This window comes from Botrytis deweyae (assembly GCF_014898535.1).
Source record: "Botrytis deweyae strain B1 chromosome Unknown BDEW_046, whole genome shotgun sequence".
In the NCBI taxonomy this organism is placed as follows: domain Eukaryota; kingdom Fungi; phylum Ascomycota; class Leotiomycetes; order Helotiales; family Sclerotiniaceae; genus Botrytis; species Botrytis deweyae.
This window is the reverse complement of record NW_024066253.1, coordinates 228,271-253,106: the sequence shown is the minus strand read 5'-3', so window position 1 is coordinate 253,106 and position 24,836 is coordinate 228,271. Positions and strand designations below refer to the sequence as shown.

Here is a 24,836-nt window from a genome sequence, read left to right as displayed (position 1 = left end):
ACTGGTTCGGGTCGATCCACCAAAACCTTCGAAAAAGGAATCCCCGCAGCGCATACCAAGACTCAAGCCAAAAATATACCCAGCACATACATAATAGTGCGCCAGGTACATCAACCCTTTGTCGCCGCAATCTTTCGTTTGTCTTGATCGTCTTGGTCTTATTACCTTCTCGAGATCTTCGTTCGTTTCTTGAACAAAGTCCTCTTTTTATTTTATTCACTCTTTCACTCTCGGATTTATTTTGAGATATTGCTTTCATAAGTCCTGGAGACTAATTCTTTGATTTACCAATCATTCTCCATTCACATTCATTATTACAATCAACTGAACAAATTCCGCCATTCATTCCTTTCTATTTTGGATCTTGAATCACTCTTTTTATATTCAGGAACAAAGCAACATTTCGTCCCTCACAGCATGTCCCTTATTGAAAATTACATTACTTTGTTCCCAGACCAAGAACAATAGATAAAGATTAGCGACACATCAACAGAAGAACAATCGGACAATAAGCCTCGAATTTTATCGTAAGTAAAGACCTCTCGCACCTCGATGGGACCTTCAAATATCGAATCTCGAATCCCATAGACCCAACGACCATATACCAACCCGATTTACTTACCAACCAACAGCTTCTACAGAGACTCACATAGAAGGACGTCCACGTTGTTTCAAACCAACAATAAAGACTTCTTCTACATTCGTTTCAAATACAGCAAAACGAAAACTAAAGTATATCGACATGGAGTCCCTCGATCTTCTGCGCAGGGCCGCAGCTGAAGCGACCACCGCAACCACCACAAATTTACAACATGCAACCACGACAGAAGCAGCTGCAACACCAAGTAACACGATAGGAATGTACGCCACCGATTTGAATGGAGTAAACCAATCTATCAACGATCTGCTACGAGATGTTTTATGGTGGTGCTTAGGAATAATGGCTTTGATCATCCTTGTCTTTAGAATGATGCATCGAGCAAAGTCACATTTGCGACACATGACAGGGATGAATAGTAACGCGAATCAACAAAGATATTTTCAGGAAAATAGATCGAGTTGGTGGAAGGTCAAGAAGCATTTATTGTATGCGCCGCTATGGAATAAACGTCACAACAGAGAATTCAAGTTGTCGTCAGCTGTCAACATGGGAACCCTCCCATCAAGATGGCATGCACTACTGTTGATCGTTTACCTTTCCATGAACGTTGCCTATACCCTTGTTCTTGATTACAGCAGAGAAAACAAATTTTCTATCGTAGCTGAGCTCCGAGGAAGATCTGGTGTTCTCGCTGTGTGTAACATGATCGCACTCATCATTCTTGCCGGACGCAACAACCCCCTCATCGGATGGCTTCAAATCAGTTTTGATACCTACAACTTATTGCATCGATGGATGGGAAGGATCGTCGTCTTGGAGGCTCTTGTACATACGTCATGTTGGGCATATGTACAACATGCAGACACCGGTTTCTCTGGTGTTTGGGAAAAGCTTTTGCACGATCCATTCTGTTCTTACGGAATGATGGGCACTGCTGCCTTTGTCCTCATTCTCCTCACATCCCCATCCCCAATTCGTCACGCCTTTTACGAAACCTTCCTCAATCTTCACATCATCTTCGCTGCCGTAGCCATCGCCGGTGTTTGGATTCATTGCGATATCCCAAGTCTTCCCCAGAAACCTTACATCCGCGCCGTCGCCTTCCTCTGGGTTGCTGATCGTGTATTCAGATTGGCTCGTCTTATCTGGTGCAATTACAGTACCAAAGGCTGGACCACTGCCTCCATCGAAGCCATGCCTGGAGATGCTTGCCGTGTCACTATGCACCTACCAAAGAAACTCGATGTCAAACCTGGATCTCACGCCTATCTTCGTTTCGCCAAACTCAACTTCTGGGAGTCGCATCCCTTCTCCATCGCTTGGGTGGCCCATCGTCCAAAGTTCTCCCCTGAACTTCCACTCAACGAAAAGAGAATGGTTTCCGAAGAACAAACAACCGATATCAGCTTTGTCATTCATGCGCAAACTGGTTTGACCCGTCGTCTCTTCGATGCAGCTAAAGTTGCCAGTCCACGTGTTCTCACACTCAAGGCTGCATTCGAAGGACCCTATGCTGGACACCACTCTCTTGATTCTTACGGCCACGCGGTCCTCTTCGCCGGATCCTCCGGAATCACGCATCAGATTCCCTACGTTCAACACCTTATCCAAGGCTACAGCGATGGTACCATCGCCACTAAAAAGGTCCTACTCGTTTGGATCATCCGTGACGTCGAACATCTTGAATGGGTGCGACCTTGGATGGACGAAATCCTACGCATGCAAGGACGTCGCGACATTCTCACCATCAAGTTGTTTGTCACGAAACCTAAGAACCCAAAGGAGATCCATTCTCCGAGCGCGACAGTCCAAATGTTGCCCGGTAGACCTAACATTAACCTGTTGTTACAGACTGAAGTTAGGGAACAAGTAGGCGCCATGTGCGTTACCGTTTGTGGACCAGGAGCATTGCAAGACAGCATCAGAGAAGCAGTGAGAGAAGTCCAAGAACATGGGGTGGTGGATTTTATCGAGGAGAGTTTTACTTGGTAATGCGGAGAATGATTCTTAGGGACACATTCCCACATACGTTTTAAAGATGCTAAGAAGAGCAACCCAAGAAAGGATTACACAACCCAAGAGATGGCAAGTCGAGTGGTGCAGAATGAGTGGATGGTCAATAATATTTTCTTCTTCGATTTTCGGACATAATTAATACTTTTGATGGGAGAGAGCTTTGTATTATACTACCGGACCAGACCACGCCTGCGCTTTGTATATAGATCATATTATGATTGCACGAGAGAAAGAAGAGAGATGGTAGAAGGAAGACTGGATTCGCTTTTAGCGGGGAGTTTGTTACATTGGGATATCCAGAATTGGCATTAAGGGATTGGACTACTCGTTCATAGGATAAGAAAGGTAGTCGGCCAGAGATAGTTGTCTTTTTGATATAATTGAAATATTTAAACTATTCATGATATTGTGATTTGTGATTTAGTGATTGGTGATTCTGATTGTGATGTTGTGTTATATGATATTGTGATAGCAGATATCTAAGTAGTAGTAGATATTTACATCTAGGGTGGTACTTACTGTGTGCCAACCTAGGATATTTCCATGATTGATTGGCGCTATGCATCCACGCCCTGCAAAAATGAAGTCATGTCATACATGCATAGAGCAAGTTCCAATACTAGGAATATTAGTCGGTTAATAAATGAAGCTCCGTTGATCTACCGGGTGCCATTGCTATGGAGGCTAACTATTTTGGAAATTTAAAGATGTATCTTTCAAACTTTGAATATCTCCGTTGATATATATATATATATATATGCATATATAGAATTGTATGAGTAGCTACCTAGTAGGTAGTTGAGTAGAATTGTCGTTATTCATAGATCCATTACTAGTATAATATAAAATAATATAATATATCGAATCAAGAACCGAGACTTTCCGTGTAACACTGGGTCTGAAAGTAACAGAAAGTAACAAAGAGCAACGGTTAAATCTAGGTATAATTACGGGCGTAGAATTGATTGGTTGAGTCACAGAATTTCCCCTCGCCCCGCGATCGGCTTAACAAAATTTATTCGAAATAGCGTCACTTTCGATTGGTTTGAGTGAGTCTTCGATAATTCCATGATTGGTGACTCAATTATTTACTTTGACAATTCTTATAAATTCCCATCTATCTCGTCTGATTTATTCTCTGTATCAAATCATCTCAATAACATTGCTTTTCTGATCATCTTTTCAAACCCGCAAGCTTAAACCAATTTTCAATCACAAAGCGGAAACTTCTTGAAAGTAAAAAGTTAATCCATCAGATATAACCCCGCGATTTGGTCAAAATGCCCATGTAAGCTATTACTTCACACAAGTCACAGTGAACTCTTCAATGTCTCGAATATAATTCTAATTTCTGGTTTCTTCATAGGCTTAAAGATCCCTCGACGAAATACAAGAGATTTCCTCCTATTCAATTGGCGGACAGACAATGGCCTTCCAAAACCATCGATAAACCTCCAAGATGGCTCAGCACAGATTTGCGAGATGGCAACCAAAGTTTAGTCGACCCTATGGATGGTGAACAAAAATGGAAATACTTTAAGATGTTGGTAGAGCTTGGTTACAAGGAAATTGAAGTCTCATTCCCATCCGCTTCGCAAACAGATTTCGATTTCACCAGGCGCCTTGTTGAAACTCCCGGTGTCGTACCAGATGATGTCTGGCTCCAAGTTCTCTCACCATGTCGTGAAGAATTCATGAAGCGAACCGTTGACTCCCTCAAGGGAGCCAAGAAGGCTATTCTACATATTTACCTTGCTACCAGCGAATGCTTCCAGAGAATTGTATTTGGCTTGAATGAGGAAGAAGGTTTGGCATTGGCAGTCAAGTGCGCAAAATATGCTCGATCCATTACAAAGGACGATCCCGAACACGCCGGTACTGAGTGGGCTTTCGAATTCAGTCCTGAAACTTTTTCGGATACTAATCCAGACTATGCGATCCGGGTGTGTGAGGCAGTCAAGGAGGCATGGGGTCCGACAGTAGAGAATCCAATCATCTTCAATCTCCCCGCAACAGTCGAAATGTCAACTCCAAATGTCTACGCAGATCAGATCGAATACTTCTGCAGAAATATAACAGAGAGAGAAAAGATTTGCGTCAGCTTACATCCACATAATGACCGAGGATGTGCTGTTGCAGCTGCAGAGTTGGCACAAATGGCTGGTGCTGACAGAGTTGAGGGTTGTTTATTCGGAAACGGAGAGAGAACAGGAAATGTGGATTTGGTCACTTTGGCTTTGAACCTCTACACTCAAGGCATCAACCCTGGTATTGATTTCTCGGATCTTGAGCGGGTCATTGATGTTGTGGAAATTAGCAATAAGATTCCAGTTCACCCAAGAGCTCCTTACGGTGGTTCCTTGGTTGTGTGTGCGTTCAGTGGCTCTCACCAAGACGCAATCAAGAAGGGTTTCCAACTCCGAAAGAAGGGAAATCACGGAGACGAGAACCGCTGGGAGGTACCGTATCTTCCACTCGATCCTCAGGACATTGGACGTACTTACGAAGCTGTGATCCGTGTCAATTCACAGAGTGGTAAGGGTGGAGCTGCTTGGATTATCTTGAGAAACCTTGAGCTTGATCTCCCAAGAGGATTACAAGTTGCTTTCAGCAAAGTAGTTCAAAAGCGTGCGGATGAACTTAGCCGCGAGCTTCTCTCACGGGAAATTCAAGACTTGTTCGAGCAAACTTACTACCTCAAGCACAATCCAAGATTCAGCCTTGTCGATTACTCTATCAGTACCGACAGAAGTGCCTCACCCGTGCCACCCGCTCCAGGCAAGACACAAGATACGACAAATTTGAAGCGTCGATTCGAAGGTGTCATTTCAATTGACGGACAGGAACACGAATTGAAAGGATTAGGAAATGGACCCATTTCTAGTTTGGCAAATGCTTTGAAGAGCTTAGGTATTGATCTCGAGGTAGTAGATTACAAGGAGCATGCAGTTGGTGCCGGTACAAATGTCAAGGCTGCGTCTTACATCGAATGTACAGCTACAGGCTCTAAGCAGAAAGTATGGGGTGTTGGAGTTCACGAGGATGTTGTTCAATCGTCTTTGATTGCTCTTTTGAGTGCAGCTTCAAATGTAAGTCACCTAGCATCATTACTTGATTCAAAAATATCTAACACCATTACAGTTCATGGCAAGCAGACCTACAACACCATTACTCCTCAAGGGTAAGAATGGTGTGAGCACCAGCCGTGACGTTAATGTCGACGACTCACAAAAAGAGAACGGCGGCCTTGCAATTCCTAAACCTACCACCGCAGCAAAGAGTGGACCGGATGCAGTGAGTGTCTTGGAGGCTAAGGTCAATGAAGCATAAATTGTTTATTACTTATTTTTTTCGTTGTTCTTGGTCTCTCTTAAAGCTGCTTTCGTAGTTAAAATGAGGGGTAGCTTTTAGCGCGCCTTCTTCTGGGATGGGGTTCATGGAGGGGATATATCATCTGGAAAAGCGATCAAAAAGTGCATTTGTAATGAAATTTGAAATGAAAATGATGGGAAATTTGGAAATAAAATGATGATTATCAGAAGAGATACCTATCTCAATAAAAAAGAGTTCTTTCTATGATTTGCCTCTTTATAAGCAAGTAGATATACAGCAATCTTATACTCGAGGAATCAATAGAGCAAGTCATAAGTGGCTTTGTGTATATATCAATTTTATTTATATACCTACCTAGGCTCACTCTGGACGGAAAAACGGGCACACCAAAGCCACTAAAATCAAGACTTTCTTCAAAACACTATTAATTCAAAATTCAATAATAATTTGAAATAATATAGTAAATTAGATATAATAAAATCATATTATAGAATATCAACTTATAAATAATCTGCTTCAAACAAAAATTAAAAATATCGATTATTGATTTAAAAAATGAATTTCGGAAGTGATAACATATTTTTGGTGTGCCCGTTTTTCCGTCCAGAGTGAGCTAGGTATCTACCGGTATATTTATTGAATTGAATTGATGATTTCTTATCCACGCTCCCACGTCCGGAGATTTCCATGTGAGATTGACCAAATCACGTGAATTGCTGAGTAAAGACCTAAACGAACCAATTATACAACTCATGGCGGGGACACCGCTCCATTAATGATCAAGTATGAAATTTGACTTTGTTGACTTTGGACATCAATTTCTAAACAATCCAGAGACCATTTAAAAAAATTCTCTCTATTGACAAGAACTATTGATTCTTTACATTCATTTACTCAATAATACAAACAAGACCAAAGAGAGGCTATTAAGCTCTTTACAATTTTATAATCTTTCTTCTTTAGACAGTTCCAGTGACTACAGTTCTGGTGTCTAGGTATCTAGCAAAGAATCGGCCTTGTCAATATTACACCCAAGTCAACATCGCTTTCTTCAACAACCGCAAATTCCACCTGCGATCAACAACCCCCCCAGTTGATTTCCTCCAACCACCTTGTCGCACATCAAATAACCAGGCATATTGCAGAGAGAGAGAAATAACTCTTCTGCAATAATACAAACATCTACAAATACCCTTTAAAACTCGGGAATATCGCAAAGATGGACGTTGGTTCTGTCTTGCTCAATTCCTTGGCAGCAGGTCAGTACTTCCCCTCTATCCACCAAACTTGTCTCAAAGGTGAACAGACCTTGCACTTCTATGGTACTAACTATCAATAGACAATGCTACTCGTATTGCTGCTGAACAACAGCTTACCCAAGCTGCTGAAGCCAACTTTGTGAGTTCCCCCACACAGCCTTGACCGCACTGTCGATGAGCTTCCATGACATTCTTTTTACTGACTTTTTCTTCCGTCAATGTAGTCAGGATATCTTGTCACACTCGTAGAGCAGTTGGCAAATGAAGAATCACAGGGTTCCATTCGAGCTGCTGCTGGTATCGCCCTTAAGAATGCCTTCACAGCCCGCGAATATGCTCTGCAACGAGAATTACAAGAGAAATGGCTACAGGTCGACCCAGATACCAGGAAGCGTGTGAAGGATCTGACCCTTCAAGCTTTATCCTCAAACAACAACCAAGCCGGTCAAACAGCTGCGCAAGTCATATCCTCGATAGCAACCATCGAACTGCCTAGAGATCAATGGCCAGAGCTTATGCCCGCCTTGGTGCGAAATGTGGGTGAGGGTACCGATCATCTTAAGCAGGCTTCCTTGACTACTCTCGGATTCATTTGCGAAACTCAAGATGCGGAATTAAGACAAAGTCTCGTACAACATTCCAATGCTATCTTAACAGCAGTCGTCCAAGGTGCCCGAAAGGAAGAAGCAAATTTGGAAGTACGACTAGCAGCTATCGATGCTCTTGGCAATTCATTGGAGTTTGTGGATAGCAACTTCAAGAATGAAGGCGAGCGAAATTACATTATGCAGGTTATCTGCGAGGCCACACAAGCAACCGACTCTAGGATACAACAGGGAGCTTTTGGATGTCTGAACAGAATTATGTCATTGTATTATGACTTGATGCGCTTCTACATGGAGAAGGCTCTCTTCGGACTCACAATCATGGGAATGAAAAGCGAAGAGGAAGATGTGGCCAAGCTTGCTGTCGAATTCTGGAGCACAGTATGCGAAGAGGAAATCGCCATTGAAGATGACAATGCTCAGGTAAGATTTCAATACCAAAATCTAGTAAAGAATGTTGCTGACAAAACGAATAGGTCGAAGAGGTTTCTTTGATGCGTCCGTTCTACAATTTCAGCAAGGTTGCAACTAATGAGGTTGTCCCTGTTCTCTTGATGCTGTTGACAAAGCAAGACGAGGATGCTGCTGATGATGAATATAACATCTCCCGTGCCGCATACCAATGTTTACAACTTTACGCACAAGCTGTTGGTGGTTTGATCATTCAACCAGTTTTGAGCTTCGTTGAACAAAAGCTTCGTGGAGAGGATTGGCACGATCGTGATGCTGCTGTCTCCGCCTTTGGTGCCATCATGGAAGGCCCGGATGAAAAGACCCTCGAGCCAATCGTCAAGCAAGCACTGCCAGTCATCATCAGCATGATGGAGGACAAATCTATTCACGTCAAGGACTCGGCAGCTTATGCTCTTGGTCGTATCACTGAAGCTTGCTCAGAGGCTATCGATCCAACCAACCATTTACCAAAATTGATTGCATCCTTGTTCGAAGGTCTTATCAGCAGTCCTAAGATGGCAGGTTCGTGCTGTTGGGCATTGATGAACCTTGCTGAGCGCTTCTCCGGGGATATTGGATGCCAGGAGAACCCTATCTCTCCTCACTTCAATGAGAGCATCTCCAGACTTCTTCAAGTTACTGAGAGAACCGACGCCGACAACGCTTTGAGAACCGCTGCATACGAAGTTCTCAACACCTTCGTCATGAATGCTGCAAATGATAGTCTTCCATCCGTTGGTCAACTCTCCGAGGTCATCATCAAGAGATTGGAAAACACTCTTCCTCTTCAATCTCAAGTAGTCAGTGTTGAAGACAGAATCACTCTCGAGGAGATGCAAGTCAGCTTGTGCACTGTCTTGTTGGCTATCATTCAACGTCTCGAGAAGGAGGTCACTCCTCAAGCTGACAGAATCATGACTGTCTTGCTTCAAATCCTCACCGCAGCCACACCTAAATCGATTGTGCCTGATGCGGTTTTCGCCACTGTCAGCAGTTTGGCCAATGCACTTGAAGAAGGTTTCGCCAACTACATGGAGCACTTTGCTCCCTTCCTTTACAATGCTCTCGGTAACCAGGAGGAGCCAAGTTTGTGCTCCATGGCTATTGGTCTCGTCAGTGATATTACTCGCTCGATGGGCCCACCATGCCAACCATATTGTGACGCATTTATGAACTATTTATTGAGCAATTTAAGGGTATGTTTTGAAGAATCAAAAGTCTTGCCTTTCGTAGATTGGCGCCCATCCCCCAATCATCTCACCGCAATAGCAAATCTAACAAATAAACAGAGTACCGCACTCGCCAACCAATTCAAGCCTGCCATCCTTCAATGTTTTGGAGATATCGCAGGTGCTATTGGTGGTCACTTTGAGACATACTTGTCTGTTGTTGCTCAAGTTCTTCAACAGGCTGCCAATGTTCAAGCTAGCCCCGACGGAACATATGAGATGTTCGATTATGTCATCTCTTTGAGAGAAGGTATCATGGATGCTTGGGGTGGCATCATTGGTGCTATGAAGATGGATAACAAGAGTAAGTCATAGAATCCACCTTAGGGAACTAATTAATTAATACCATGTAGATGACCAGCTACGCCCTTACGTTGAATCAATTTTTGGCCTTCTCAATACCATTTGGGTCGATCAACACCGAAGTGATGCTCTTATGAGATCAGCTATGGGTGTCATTGGGTATGTGCTCGAAACTACATTCCCGTTATTTGACTCACGTGTACTAACGAACTTAGTGATCTTGCCGATGCTTTCCCCAATGGAGAATATGCCTCGTATTACCGTGCTGACTGGGTCATGTCAATGATCAAGGAGACCAAGTCTAACAGAGAATTCCAGACCAGAACCATCGATACCGCACGTTGGGCTCGTGAGCAAGTTAAGCGCCAAACAGGTGGTAGCTCAGGGACCATTCAAACTTGATCGAACCCCTAAACGGTCAAACGCGTCCTTTTACAACTTTTAATGTCCGTTCCTAGGGCCGGCGCATGAATTTTTGATAGAGCTCAACGAATGTGTTCCTCGTTCTTTTTTTTTATGATTTCTCTTTTCTTTTTGCAACGTCTGGTCATTACAGAGGGGTATTGTCCTCGGCCTACGTCGATCTGTTTGTTCCATCATATTTTTTACATCGCGTCGAATCCACAGAACCTGTCTGTCCATTCGTTTGTCCATCAATCATCGAATGGTTCCTTTGCCATAGTCACACTCACCTATAACGACAACGGAAACCCATGTCACTCGATATGATAAATGAGGAACCTTTGATTTGCACACTCCATTTGTTCAGCACCAACATCACCACCACAGCACTATCAGCACATTACTCTGTACAAATAGATTCACTTATTCCTAACAGAATAACTTTGTCCCCTTATCTCGCGCCAATACCCTTTACATCATCACGTTTCTGTCGCGCCTTTTCTGCTGGTTTTGAGCGAAGAATGCATGCCGGGTTTTTGATTTATTTCTAAGGTTTCTGATGGATGACGATATTGACGATGGAATGGATGATGAGAAGAAATATGATGTGCACGGGATGGATCAATTGCTTTCGCCGAAAAATCTTGTATTGTGGGTAGGAGGATGGGCGGTTGGATTGTTGGGTAATGGAAATGGGTGGATGCCGGACGCAATTAACGAACGTGACGGCTGGATGGGGAGTGGAAGGATGGAGGAGTTTTATAACATGTAAAGCTTTGACAATGATCGACCGATTTGGGTCCTTTGTCTTAGCGGTGAGCTTTTGACCATCATCATAAGAGGAAATGCAGAAGGCATGCCCGGGGTTGGGTACATGGGGTGGTGGAGGAAGAGATGGGAATCAAGTGATTCGAACAATGGCTATATCGTCAGTGAGTCAAGTTGGTTTGATTGACAACTCGTAACTGAAAGAAATAGATAGATAGATACCTAGGTCAGAAAGGCGAAGTCGCCGACTTGACATGAATGGATTTGTCTGCCATATTTTTATAGTGAACTGGATTGTTATTGTGATTGTGATATTCATCGTGTTATGTGATTTCGGTTTATATGAGCTGTGCAAGAGAAGCCCCTTCAGTGTGAGAGGTTATAGTGATCGACGTGGATTCGAAAGAGGAATTGTGAATGGAAGCACTTGTGCTAGTGTTGGAATGAGGAAGATGATCTCTGAGGCGGGGGCTTCGAGGGGAAAGGAGCAGTAAAGCTATTAGACTGGGATGTAAAAGGGTTCTCTACCACCCCATTCCTGACACTCAATCCGCAATATTTTAAGACATTTCATTGCCAAGCAAATCAATGAAAAATATTACGGAGGTATATGGAACAACTCATGTTTTACCGCCTTCGCTAGCCAGGATCAGTTTGTGTGGGCAGAATGATTCTGTTCATGGCAAAACACAAGCAGTGTAACATAACTTATTCCATATACCTCCGTACATCAAGTCTTGCTTCTTCTGCTAGCCTCGTCTCGCTTTTGTAACCCATGGCAACTTTCTTTGGTTTTCAAATGGTCATTTTTGATAGAAGAAGGAAGAACGGGGTGTTTGATGGCTCTCCTTATGTGGGAGTGCCGAATTGACATTCTTGGGCGACAAGGGGCAGATTTGACAGGTGGTAGACAACTGGCAGAAACATGAGAAAGCAGTGCATGTGTTATTAGTTAAATGGTGAGATTAGGTTGCATAGGAGGGTTCAAGCGTGATTTGTAGAAACCCAGACGATAGTTACGTTGCAGGTGATGGAAGAATTTGAGAAGAGCTTGGGAGAATTAAAGGCTTATCAATGCCATAGAGATATATATATTGATACCAATATTCCTCTCAATACATCTGTGAGCTCTGTGCACTCAGATTAACTTCCTAGAGCCCACCATCAGGGTCAGGAATACGAGGGTGCTAGGATATCCAGAAAAACTTCAATATGACGGTAGTAAGATCATTATGGCTGAAGATAATATATGGGACCCGGTCTCAGGAATCTGGAAGTGTAAGTGGGATATCGGGAGTTTAAAGTGCAGGAACTGAAAACTTGCAGGTGAATTATGTACCTTTGCGGAAATCTGGCAAGGTTTAGAACTTGGCCGTGGAATTCGAAGCTATCGGTTGGGAAAATCATATTGGTCGTGGGACAATGTTGAAGTTGAGGATGTGGATACAACTGCGCTGTGATTGGAGTCTCGTTATATATACATATAGTCTGCAAGCATGGCTTCTTAACGGCTAGTCCTTCAAGAATGCTAGGGCTGAGGACCAATGTTGACGTATTTAACCTGCTGAGCAGGGATCACGAAAGCATGACAATCCTTCATGGCGAAAGCTCTTACAATACCATAGCCCGCAGTCCTATTATCTCTCGCTTGTAATCAAACAGATTTGAAAAAGATGAAGCGCATCGATGACCGCCGCGTCTCATCGTTACTGATCATAGATACATCTACAGAAGAAAGTGACATCATCTGTTTCGCGGAGTGTAGGCCAAGAAGGATAATCACTATATTTGGCCCTTCTTGAAGTTTTCTGTAGAAGAAAATCGACAACGCAAATTATTCTTTGAGGTCGGTAGCTCAGAATGCAGGAGGCTCAGGGTTTAATCACTAACAAAGTAGTGGGGTTGCAGCTGCGGAAGGGACTTGGGTAGATGTGGTGGGTAAGACACCGTACGTGTTCAAGGACAAGGGAGTCAATCATTTCACATAGTGAATTAGGGTACATTGAGGTTTGGCACCTGAGATAGACGACGGACTGGACGAGTTGGTCAAGACAAGACCTGGAAATATCTTCGAGTACCTCTGTCACTAAGTCTTTGTAGGAAGTTCAGAAAGTTCCTGCTATTTTTCGATCTAAGTCTATTCGAGAGCTGTGTTGAGTCTTTAAAGATAATCTTATTTATGTGAAAGTGGAATATACGCTGCAATGTGACGGGGCACGGAGAGACAAAGAATCTCGGAAGAAAAATACTAGCGACGACTATACCACTGATCCATCACCTGAATTGACGAAATGTGTGTTCCAGAGAATCAGCACTTCGAAATGACGTTGGAATTATTCAGAGTACGGTCGAAGTAGTTAGAGAAGATCGCTCTAGCTATCAAAAATTAACGTACCATTCAAAATCAACTTTTGCGTAGTGGTTTCTATAGATTTCGCAGATCCACGGCTAGTCCAACTTCGCCTCGCATGCAAAGCACCCTTGACAACCGGGTTTTCACGGCGAGCGAGATTTAATACATACAGGAACACTGTGAGAATGAAGTTCATAATACATGGGTTACATGCGAAAAGTGCATTTGCGCTCTAGCATATTTGATACCAATGAGGAGCGACAACGAGCCTTCTTGGATTTCTCATTGTGCCGGCATGCTTGTAAACACTATCTTGATGATGCGAGAGAATTAGCTTAAGATTTTGAGAGATCTTGAAATGATGGTATAGGTCTATTAGGTGCTTCAACACGACAGGAAAGATTGCTGTGGATGATCAATAGAAGTCTAAGGAGCAAGGGAAGAGAGTTTGACAAAGCATATGTATATAAAGTATACAAACCAATCTGACTTTCTTTATTCTCTTCGTTTAATCAGTAATCTAGATCTCTAATCTTCCTGAGCTCGGAATACAAGGTAATATCGTCGGGTAGTCTCATTCGAGACACTCCAAGTAACAGAAAGTTGATTTCCTGACTTGATACTGTGGTCAAGTCTCTGTGGCTTCTAAGTGTCAAGAATACAGTCTTACATTATAGAACAATCTTTTATAAGCTAATTAGCTTGTTACATAGACGTTTTTTGTACACAAAGGAAGTATAGAAGGAATTACAATGGTATGCATCTAACAGGTGATAGGTGGTAAGTTGACAATTTAATACCCATCAGCAACATGATTTTGGCTTGTGTGTAGCAGTTTAGTCTATAGAAATTAGTGGCTTTTGGTTTAGGATTCTCTTAAGAGAGGGAATATATTGTATGATAATGTTCTGGTTACAAGCTCAGACTGTGTCTAATAGCTAATATCGTCGGGTGGCCTTAGTTCGAGATATTTCAACATTGGAAAGGTTTACTTCATATTTTGATGATGTCACCGACTTTCTGCAGATTGCAAATATCAAATATAGGCACTTCAGCCATAAAATCATACAATAGAGTCTCATCGGTGCTGTCCCAATAATTTAGTCGCAAGATAGTTAAAGAGATATAGAGCTCAGAAACAGTTTGGTGCAGGTGAATCTTGTTCTCGATGAAGATAATTTGTGTTAGATTGAACTGTTGAACATGCTGGGCTCAATTTGCATCTGGAAACAACACCCACCCCCTCAAAAGACATATTCACTAAAATTGCCTCATTTTGACTCACTCCATTATGATTGTCATCCGTAAGGTTAAGTAAAGCCCCTCTTGGGTCTCTTTTATCAGCCCACTCACTTCATAATGACTGCTTACTGACCTCTTTGTACAAGGTGCTGGGAGAGTAACATCGTATTGCAAGGGGATTACCAGAAATCATGCATATAGCGTAGATCATTCTATATAGGCTGGTTGTCGGTCTGATCCTTTCTATTTCTCAAACGACATATCTGAGCGTCTTTACGACACGCTTAAAGACTATTTATAGGAGCTCAAAGATTCGTTCGAACAGATATTGAGTAATTTCCCACCAGAAGACGGCAATCTAGGCATTGCTCTGCTGCCTTCCGTTCAGTTGACTACTCGACCATGTGTCCACTCACCTGAAGGAAACAGGTGTTGAGATTTCTTCGCATTGTTGGTTTACCTATTCAACATTGCCTTGCCAGAAAAAGCTTTTTGGGGGAGGAAAAGAAGAGTATTTGGACCTACATTCTTCAACGTCAATCATCTTGTTCAAGTTTATATTAGCAAAATTGCGCTCCGCTTTATTCTCAACATCAGGTCGCATCCTTTCCTTTTATACTGTGACTCTCTAGGGTTTTGCAAATAGTTCCAGATATGCTCAATCCTTTGTCAAATAGTCAACCTTCGTCTTTCTTAGCTAACAGACGTTATTGCTCCAGTACCACGAGCTATCCTCACCCGCACACCATCACTATATCGGTCATTCAGCGATTTTACGAGCTCGAAACTATATTCAGATACAGTTGGGAGGGAGGGGGTTGGTGTAAGAAAATAGGGCAATAGAAGAATACTGCGTCAACACCTTCGCAAACAAACACGGGAAACACAAGCGAACTTCAATTGAAACAAGCAGCGCTTAAAGCCTGTCGTTCCCAACTAGTCATATGTGGAGAGATTCTGCCATTATGCATTTCAACAATACCACTCGGGTCTCGATCGCATAACCGAAACCCCTTCATGCTTATTTTAGGCAAGCGAATGTTCATTGTCATTGCCTCGAAGAACCCCCCTTATTTTATATCTAGTGCGATTTTACAAATTCGAGTCTGTATTTAGCACAGAACACACATTACGACAAATCGAAATAAGGCAGTGTAGCAACAGGTACGCATACACTTACCATGGATAATCTAGTCCAGCGTATATTCAAGAAGATCCCCCAGGACGTCGACAGGGCATTGAACTTTCTACCTAAGCTATTCAAACTCCAGGTCTATGGTTGAAAGACGAACATGACGGTGATGTATTGGAAGGAGCTCCTCGGATGCTTAAAAGCTGGCAGAAACCAGCTTCTTCGGCCTTCATACCACAAGATCAAAGGGGAATGATCGATTTGGTTGATCACACTTGTCAGTTTAGCCAATCATGGCTAGCCAATAACAACCATTGTAAAGCAACACTTAACGGCAGGATCAGAGCTAAAAAGGAATACTTTAATCACAAGTATGAGCATATTAGTGCTCGCGAAAACTGATCATGTATCTATCCAATGCCGGTTACAACATATATAGTCAGCGGTCAAGATATCTTCATTGTTTGAACTCGCAGATACATACCAATGAATCCCTCAAGTGATCTAAGTATATTAATAGACTGCATCTGATATTGAATTTACGTAAAGTTTACGGGAAGTCTTCGGACTCATATCGATCGATATCTGTTGCAAGCTCTCTAGAAAATTTTACCTCTCATCGGCTTTTGTACCAGATCAAAAGTTTGTCTCGAGGTTGATATATTGAGCTAGCTATCTATCTATATACTCGATGCGGGTTGTGTAATTGAGTGAAGAGTCAGGCCAGATTAGACCGGGCTGGAAAGCGCAAGGTGGGGAGATGAGGTGAAAGTAAAGGATTCATACTACCCAATCGAACTTCTTCCGGTTTCTGGTATCCTGACAAGAATGAGATTTCTGCCACAACCAAGTATGGATTTTTATGAGCTACCTTTTTAGACAGATCATTGCTGTCGAAGACAACATAGGAACTTGGGAAAGATAATTGTAGAGCTGGGTTGTATTGATTTCTTTTGCTGGAACATTCATCTAATAGATATATTGTTTAAATGTGTAACACAATCACGCCGTGCAAGCCTAGACTGAGACTCAAAATTCCAAATTCCAAACCTCAATTCATCGAGGCCCTTCAGGAGATACCCGGCGCCGTGTAATCAAAAAGCGTTGCAAAAAGGTAGTCTAGATACTGGCGCTGGTACTTGCCGCCGTTTTGCCATTCCATTACCCTAAGTACCACCCACCGATGCTCCCAAACACCGCCTTCATGTGCTCCTCTACTTCACACACCTAGCCTAGGGTAACTGAACAAGCAGCATAAACACAACAAGGAAAACTCAATTCAACTAGGTATTCATGGCATCTTTGGTGACAGGCAACGTCGGTTAATGATGTGGGATAAAGTCCAGGGAAATGGGAATGTAAGCGAGATGAGATAAAAGGCGTCACTGAAATTAGGTTCTTTGGGTAAGGGCATGTAAAATGTCTTATGTCTTGAAGCGGGCTATGGTCAAAATTGGGAATGAATAGAGAGGGTAACTGAAAGAAACGCAATATCCAGGGAACTCTGCGACCGTTTGAGTGGGAATGTCTTGATGTGGTAGTGAGCATATTGTACGTTTCGTATCGGAAAGACTGGAATCGAGCTTTGGGTGGAAATTTGAAAGCCCCTGGTGTTTAGCAATAGAGGAAGAAAATAGTTAGGATGGGAATTATTAGCGGAAGAGAAAGAACAGGGAAACAATAAAACCACAATCAAGAATCCCCTCAGATCGATGCATTTCCGGTGGAATTGGTAGTATTATAAAAATGCTAGGTCTTTCGTAGGCCCAGAAAACCAAATGACTCCATTTGTCCGTAAAAGAATCTCCCAAGTTCTGAAACTTGGCAGAATGCGAATACATATGCATCACAAACATCGCACCGCATTGCACTAAATTGGATATCCTTCCTAACCATCGTTGTTTGTACCAGTCTTGTCATTGTAAATGCTATTGATCAAGATCACGCAGAAAGCCCATTTTGCTCATCCATGCTTGATTGAAAAATCTCCCCGAAACTTTCGAAGATTATTCGTTCATTTCGTTAACAACAACAACCCAATTTCCCTTCCATTGCACCGCGACAACCATGAACAAAACATTTAACGGCTAGTGTTCATTGGCTTTGGTGCCTTACCCTTGGAACCTTGCTTGCTGACTTTCGATTGGGTGGAGACATTGGTCTTTGCCTTTGTGGCCTTCTTGGCGGCTTGCTCTGCGGCACGCTTCTCCTTAGCGGCCTTGATGGCGGACTCACGAGCAGCGGATCTGGCTTCTGGTCTCTGGTTTCTTCGCTCCTTGATGACATCGAGGGAAGCACCGACGATGGCTCTTTGGGACTTGACGGTCTTGCGGGAACGCTTCTTGGCGACTTCCTGTATGGTGAAAACTGCATCAGTATTTTTGTTCTTCCGAATGTCCCATGATGTCATTCATTCCATCTCGATGTGAATAAAGCCGCGAAGTAAATTGTGATATCGTACCTCAGAGATACCCTTCTTGTGTTGTCTTCTGAAGAGGACGGTCCATGCAATTCGGCGAGGGTTCTTGCGTTGCAAGAACAAAGATTCGGATTTACCGTTTTGGAAACGGAAGATCTTGGAGTCTCCACGGACGTAGAGCTTGCCCTATATGATTCCAAAAGTAATTAGCATTGAATTCTTCGATACGCAACCCTTATGCGCCTTTGATGTAATTCCCAAATCTGCACAGTCGTAGCCCAACTATTTGCCTTTCTCCCCCTTCAATCCAATCATCCATTTGTCGACCACAATCCATAATCATTCAAAGGGGCAACACTCGTACCTTTCCAGGGTAGATCTTGGCTCCGGAGAAGGAATCTTCGTAAGTACGCATGATGTCGACGGTTTGGCGTGGTTGTCGTGTGTTTGCTGTTTCCTGCGGAGTCGTGGGCAGGAAATTCAATAAGATCGCAAAATGCCGAATTCGTTAGACTCTTAATTTTTTGGTTTGCGATTTGCGTGCGAGCGCTAAGATCTCGCTAATTTGGCCCTAGTTAAATTGCTCTGAGCCTTGTCCACAGCCTCGACGTTATTATCAGCCTTGCTTTCTGAAGACGTTTATCTCGACTTCATGCAAAGCCAAATCAGTTTGAAGAGAAGGAATAGGACCTTTGAGTACTCTTATAATTTGTCATCCTCCATTGAAGTGTTTTGTCGACTCCTAGCAGGTATAGCAACCCAAAACCAAGATATCTAAAATCACGTGACCTACCTCAATCGTCCACATCCTCGCGCTATCCAGAAGGGCCAACCTTTCCTTTCATAATTTACAAGTCCATCATCAACGGTGACTATGACTCTTGCGAAGGTCCCGTTTACTCCAGAGCCGTACCCTCCTGGGTCCTCGGAAATACTTGAAGATATCACCCAGGAAAGGAGTCCTGGTTGGACACCTTTATTTCAGCATAAATGTTCATTTCCACCGGAGATCTTTTCGCAAGTCATGCTGAATTTAATTCGAAATCCAAATATCAATTCCAATCATCTGTTTCGAGCCGATGTCTCTTTAGAGCAGCCATTTAATGAAAACTTCCAAAACGATACTAGAATTCCTGCGAGGATTATTCAGTTCCGCAACTATACTCTACAGAAAGTTATGGTAAGAACTATGATACCTAGAAACATCTTAAAAGATAAGCCACTCGATCAAACGTGTCTTTTCTATGCGAATACTACAGATGCTGGGGAAGTTCAATCTCTGGTTATTTATCTCCCGCATATATCATCACCGGATGAATCACCATTTTATCACCCTAGAGTTTACGGAATTGCTTTCCAGCATATATTCGATCCTGAGACACAGGATGCAACTATTGCAATACACTATGCATTCTTCGAGTCCGAACCTCGTACTCAGAAACTTGAAAGAACAGCTGAACATTTACTAGCTGCTCTATATAAGCACGGACAAGGAACTGCTGCAGGATATGTCAAAAAAGTCCATCATGACACCATCATACCTCAAGCTACTGTTCAGAATACTTATGCTCGTCTCAAGGCCAAGTATGCAAAGACTTTGATTGAGAATTGGGCTGAAGCCACAGATCCAGAAAAGCATGTTTTCGAAGATCTGAACATTGCAGCGTTTCTCATTGAACTTTGGGCCGATACTTATAAAGATACCGAATTTCCAGGCTATGTTGACATTGGATGTGGAAATGGACTTCTTGTTCATATTTTATCCGAAGAAGGTTACAAAGGATGGGGATTTGATGCAAGAGAAAGGAAATCATGGAGTGTGTTCGGGCCAAAGACACGAGAGAAGTTACAAGAACTTGTTTTGATACCTTCAATTCTATATTCAGAGTCAAATGAAAATGAAACCTCGGGAACTGATGTTCATGACGGAAATTTCCCCAAAGGAACATTCATTATTTCAAATCACGCTGATGAGCTAACTCCATGGACACCTATCCTTGCGAACATTTCTCAATCACCATTTATGATGATTCCATGTTGCAGTCATGCTCTCAGTGGTGCAAGATGCCGGGCGCCACCACCCAAAGGATCTGGAGGTACACCCTCGGCGTACGCTTCTCTTGTTGCATGGGTCGCGGGACTCGCTGAAGGATGTGGATGGGAAGTGGAAAAGGAATGGCTACGAATACCGAGTACAAGAAATGCGGCTCTAATCGGACGAAGAAGAAAACTAGATTACGAAGATGTCGACGAACGAGACTTTGTTGATGCAAATGGCGGAGCCGCAGGCTGGAAGGAGAACGCATTAAAGTTGGTGACGGGAAAGGCAAAGAATCATTGAAGGTCACTTATGACATTCATTACACATCAATTCCGCCAAGCAGCACACCACATACAAAGGGACTTCAAGTACCACATCTCAAGTACAACAAAAGATGCCGTCGATAAGCGACACCATTTTTCTCTTGAGAACACTAAAAGAGGTACCCAAAGTCATCTCATCACCCATGGGAAATGCTGATACCTATGCCCCTACATACTAGTTCTTCGTCTTGAATATGAAAATGCCACGAGTGACAAGGTCTCGCCATATGTGTAACTAATGTGGCCCTATTTCTAAAGTTCTTATCATAAGCGCTGGCTAATTATGAGGCCATTCTCTCGTTCTGAGGAACCACATGAGATGCATCATCTGAGCCATTTCCCCACTCTCCATAAGAAAATCAAAATATGCTGCTCATATGTATCCTTGCTCGAACCCAGAAATGGACGGGATACACCACCTTCATATACCAACTTTCCCACTCAAGCCAAGGAAGCAACACCTCATTTGCACGGGTCAAAAGAAGGGAGTCATTCAATTTAAGACACCCATCTATCACGTGTATTGGCCCAACTCAAACTCCATAACCAAAAGCCAGTGCAAACAGTCACAACAAATACTATCTTTACCATCTAAACTTTCTTGCCCTTCGAATCCAAGATGTTCATCTTTCTGCGCGTCGTCCAATTTGAATAGGTACGATACTCGAAAATTGTGTCTCATTGATTACCATCGGACCCATTTCGCATTTTTAATCTTCCCATCATTTTCCAAAACCAATTCTCTAAAGACTTTCGAATCGTTATCATCTTTCACTTTACTTCAGCTAGCCTCAACGAATTTAGCAATGACAAGCTATCTGAGGTCCTGAATGAGAAAGAGGAATAGTCTTCACATCCTGGTGGCATGCCGTTCAACCACAACTTTAGAAAAAAGACACGAGAAGGGGGCTTCTATACTAACGAACTTACTAGTTAATCTATGTGAGGTTTCCTGCTGTGTTTTCTGAAACGTCACAAAGAGCGATTAAGAAGTCGGTGAAAGCTTTTTTTGTAAAATGTGGTGACAGTGAGCTAGCACAATTTCAAAGAAAGCAGTAGATCATTGTATCCTCAAAACATCGTGAGCTCCTCCGATGGAAACTGGTCGTATTGAATGTTCTTTCGATTGTCTCTTTTATTTAATGAACCCCTTTGAGGCCATGTAACAGGGTGGTGAAAGATAGACTGAGATCTCTGGTACAATCAAGGAGAGAAAATGAAAAGAGTAAAAAGGGGAGTATTGTGTCTCTGGAATATGGCTTTTTGCCCGTCAATAAAGGAGATTTGACTGTAGATCCTTCTTCTCATCAGCAGATGTGTATATATCAGCCCATCACTAGACCCCCATCTTCCACATTGACCATCTAGTAATTCAAACCCATCGACTCTACCTCCCAATATCTCATCGTCTCACTCTACAGTCCATCCAGCCCTACGACTTATCTCCCACCACAACCACTCCACTCTCCAAGCAGCATGTCCTCACTTACCCAGCTCCTCTCCCACTACCCCTGTATTCTCCGCCACACCCATAAGATCCTAACCTCTTTCTCCCTCATCCTCAGTCTAAACAGTACTTACCAAGTATGCGCCACGAAGAAACGCACCAAGAAGTATGAAGAAGAGATCGGCAATATGAGTAGCACTATTAATTTGATGAAGGATTGTACGTGTGGAGCTGCATTAGGGCCGGGGCTGTATGGAGGGAGTGATGTGAAAAGGGTCACATTTTCTGGGGTGATGGGTCATGAGCGAGAGAAAGATGGAGAATCGAGAGAGAAAGAAGAGCTGGGCAACATGGGAAGGAGAGAAACGACCTGGCAAGAGAGGGCGGGAGAGTTGAGCCTTGGAGCTAGAGTTAAGAAAAATAGAAAGGAAGAGGGAGGGAAGAAGTCAGAACGAGATCCGGCAGATATGAGACCGATTCAAGTTGGCAATGGTCCGGGTCCAATGACGATAAAGATCGCGGAAGCGAGTAGCAAGGTATCAGATGGATCTGAAGAATGGGAAGATGAGAAAAGAGGACAGGAGCAATGAAGCAAGTGAAAATGTGAAGAGCGTAGACTAGGCACGAGAAACTTAGAAGGCATTGAAGAGGGGCATTATTCAGTCATTGCTGGCGCATATTATTAGCTAAAATCAAGTGGAATGTGGGATATTTTTGATTTTACAACCACAAGTTTCTGCATGATAATATGAGAGAAATTTGATGATCGTTTCCTTGAAACAGCGTCGCGCGGCTCATAAGGTAGCCCAGGTACCTTGTAGAAACACCAAAGATTGCAAAGTATCACTTATTCAAAACACACGTGCCTCTTCCGTTAAGTCGTCTGGATGCGATTTATTGACCCGAAGGAAAAGTGAGATCCTGTCGTCCTTCATATGAACACGCTAGAATCTTGATGTTTTTGGTCCCATAAGGAAGATATTGTAATATAGAAGGACTTAATGTGTAGTATGATTTGTACAGCTAAGTAACCTTCGGACTACCTGAAACATTATATTCATGCAGCGAGGTACCATAACATAGCCAAAGAGAGGATTATGATCATTCCCATATCAATGCTGTCACCAGTTCTCTAATATCATTCCTAATCGACTTTGCCTTGCGTGCGGGAAATTTATTCGACCTTGTCCTCAAAGTTCTCACCCTCGACCAAATCTGGGATATCATCATCATCCTCATCATCGTCCTTCTTGTCTTCACCACCCTCAGCCTTTTGCATGGATTGGTAGCTCTCGGCAAGCTTGCGGAGGGAAGCTAGGGAGTCTGGGCCGAGTTGGTTGAGGATACCTGGGACGAGCTCGGTGAGCTCCTTATCTTCGCCGTTACCGTAGATGGCGAAGGTGTTGGATGGAACAGCAGCGTGAACTATTCATTGAAAGGTTAGTATAATTCCAGGAGCTCGTATTGTGAGGTGGAAGTACCCTTTGGTGCGGCGAAGTGGATAACATTTCCGTCGGACTTGAACATGTTTACCTCCTCGATAGCTTGGATAGGTTGAACGTTAAGCTTCTTGAGGGAGGTCTGTAGCTTCTTGTCGTCCATTCCGGTGCTCTTGTGAACATTCTTAACCTTTCTTCTTGGTGTACCCTTTCCACTATTGTATTTGTTAGCATGCCGATGCTACCCCGCTATGCGCTTTCCTCAGTCGTAGAGTTTGGAAATCGCGTTCGTAGATCATAAATCGCATGAGGATGAGGATTCTATCACATACCCTTCGGCCACATGTTAGCTTGTAATCGTTCAAATACCGGTAAGAATTGTATAGCACAGCCAGCTGGCATTCCAACCCCTCCATCCTTCAAAAAGTCCCATCTCAAGCTTTTCAATTTTTCTGCCACTCGCGTCCTCTGCGGCATTCGTCGGAGTTAGACTCACCAGTTCTGACACCACCTCTGGCCTGCATTCTCTTCAACTTTTCCATATCCATAATTGCTATAGTTTGACCTTCGTCGAGAATTGAGGGGAGGTATTAAATGAGGAAGTGGAGGTTGTTCTATGGCGAGCAAAAATCGTCAGTCAACAATTCGAGATATCTGTCCGGCAGAAAGTTTCGCAGCGATCGGATGTATTTTTGATGTTATACGTACGGTTGTAAAGATTTGACTTTCCTATGTAATCAAACTCGTCGTCGTGTGTTGAAGGACCTCAGCGCTCATTGTGTGTGCCAAGAATTTCCATTTTTAAGCGAGCATTTGTGTGGGGAAATTCTACAGCCTCGTCAATCATGATCATCAGCCAAAATTAACAATCCAACATGCAATACATAACAACAAGAACAACAACAACGATATTCAATCTATGCAAATGCAAATGTAGAGGAGGAGATGGCGGATATCTGTGTGCGAGGAAAAGGAACTTGCAGTCTCGACCTGTCATATAGAGTGAAGTCGTGGCATTTTCACATATTTCCAACTAGATCGGTCCATGGATACTTACTACTAGAAACGGTAAGACTTTACAATCCAGAACATCTGTATAGGTGGCGGGTGCTCTTATATGCCAAGGAAGGTATAGTAAATATATAGCGGTTCTCGAAAGAAGTCATTGCTATCCATCTTTTGACAAAAAATCGGCAGATCAACAAATATCTCAATAGGTATCAGTGTATATATGATTGCTTTGAGGTAACTCCTTGCCACCCTCCCCCCTCTTCCCACATTGGAAGCGAGGCATTGAGAACTCATATGTACCTCACATACACAATCTTTTCCATGCATTCTCAGAATTAAGCTCATTGCGTTGCTCTCCCGCTTCTACCTTATACTAAAGCCGGATCATACAAGGAGAGTTGGTGCGCAATGAATGATCACGTGTACGCAATACAGCGATTCACGTGGGAAAGTCTCGCGA

General features: G+C 43.0%; 7 protein-coding genes across 7 annotated transcripts; 5 read left to right on the top strand and 2 right to left on the bottom strand.

Annotated features, from left to right (window-relative positions):
- Positions 1-742: 742 nt before the first annotated feature.
- On the top strand, positions 743-2,593 carry EAE98_011313 (uncharacterized protein; the record flags this gene model as incomplete). The annotated part of the gene is made up of 1 exon (XM_038958935.1): positions 743-2,593. The coding sequence occupies one exon, from the start codon at positions 743-745 to the stop codon at positions 2,591-2,593; it is 1,851 nt and encodes a 616-aa protein (XP_038804775.1).
- Positions 2,594-3,897: 1,304 nt separating this feature from the next.
- EAE98_011312 (uncharacterized protein) lies at positions 3,898-5,947 on the top strand (the record flags this gene model as incomplete). The annotated part of the gene is made up of 3 exons (XM_038958934.1): positions 3,898-3,905; positions 3,984-5,706; positions 5,759-5,947. The coding sequence occupies 3 exons, from the start codon at positions 3,898-3,900 to the stop codon at positions 5,945-5,947; spliced, it is 1,920 nt and encodes a 639-aa protein (XP_038804774.1).
- An 843-nt stretch (positions 5,948-6,790) lies between these two features.
- Positions 6,791-11,261, top strand: EAE98_011311 (uncharacterized protein). The gene is made up of 7 exons (XM_038958933.1): positions 6,791-7,209; positions 7,290-7,348; positions 7,434-8,237; positions 8,291-9,463; positions 9,557-9,800; positions 9,850-9,958; positions 10,015-11,261. The coding sequence occupies exons 1-7, from the start codon at positions 7,170-7,172 to the stop codon at positions 10,199-10,201; spliced, it is 2,616 nt and encodes an 871-aa protein (XP_038804773.1). The 5' UTR covers positions 6,791-7,169; the 3' UTR covers positions 10,202-11,261.
- A 6,515-nt stretch (positions 11,262-17,776) lies between these two features.
- EAE98_011310 (uncharacterized protein) lies at positions 17,777-18,530 on the bottom strand (the record flags this gene model as incomplete). Its single annotated transcript, XM_038958932.1, has 3 exons — positions 17,777-18,049; positions 18,158-18,301; positions 18,480-18,530. 3 exons carry the CDS (start codon positions 18,528-18,530, stop codon positions 17,777-17,779), a joined length of 468 nt encoding a protein of 155 aa, XP_038804772.1.
- Positions 18,531-18,989: 459 nt separating this feature from the next.
- On the top strand, positions 18,990-20,456 carry EAE98_011309 (uncharacterized protein; the record flags this gene model as incomplete). Its single annotated transcript, XM_038958931.1, has 1 exon — positions 18,990-20,456. The coding sequence occupies one exon, from the start codon at positions 18,990-18,992 to the stop codon at positions 20,454-20,456; it is 1,467 nt and encodes a 488-aa protein (XP_038804771.1).
- Positions 20,457-21,955: 1,499 nt separating this feature from the next.
- On the top strand, positions 21,956-22,516 carry EAE98_011308 (uncharacterized protein; the record flags this gene model as incomplete). Its single annotated transcript, XM_038958930.1, has 1 exon — positions 21,956-22,516. The coding sequence occupies one exon, from the start codon at positions 21,956-21,958 to the stop codon at positions 22,514-22,516; it is 561 nt and encodes a 186-aa protein (XP_038804770.1).
- A 584-nt stretch (positions 22,517-23,100) lies between these two features.
- On the bottom strand, positions 23,101-23,913 carry EAE98_011307 (uncharacterized protein; the record flags this gene model as incomplete). Its single annotated transcript, XM_038958929.1, has 3 exons — positions 23,101-23,351; positions 23,408-23,580; positions 23,858-23,913. The coding sequence occupies 3 exons, from the start codon at positions 23,911-23,913 to the stop codon at positions 23,101-23,103; spliced, it is 480 nt and encodes a 159-aa protein (XP_038804769.1).
- Positions 23,914-24,836: the final 923 nt, after the last annotated feature.

Excerpts from the sequence above, each read along its gene's own strand:
- EAE98_011311 (XM_038958933.1), top strand. The coding sequence starts at position 7,170 with ATGGACGTTGGTTCTGTCTTGCTCAATTCCTTGGCAGCAG. Across the intron at positions 8,238-8,290 it reads TTGAAGATGACAATGCTCAG|GTCGAAGAGGTTTCTTTGAT; the intron begins GTAAGATTTCAA and ends CAAAACGAATAG. Across the intron at positions 9,959-10,014 it reads TCAGCTATGGGTGTCATTGG|TGATCTTGCCGATGCTTTCC; the intron begins GTATGTGCTCGA and ends TAACGAACTTAG.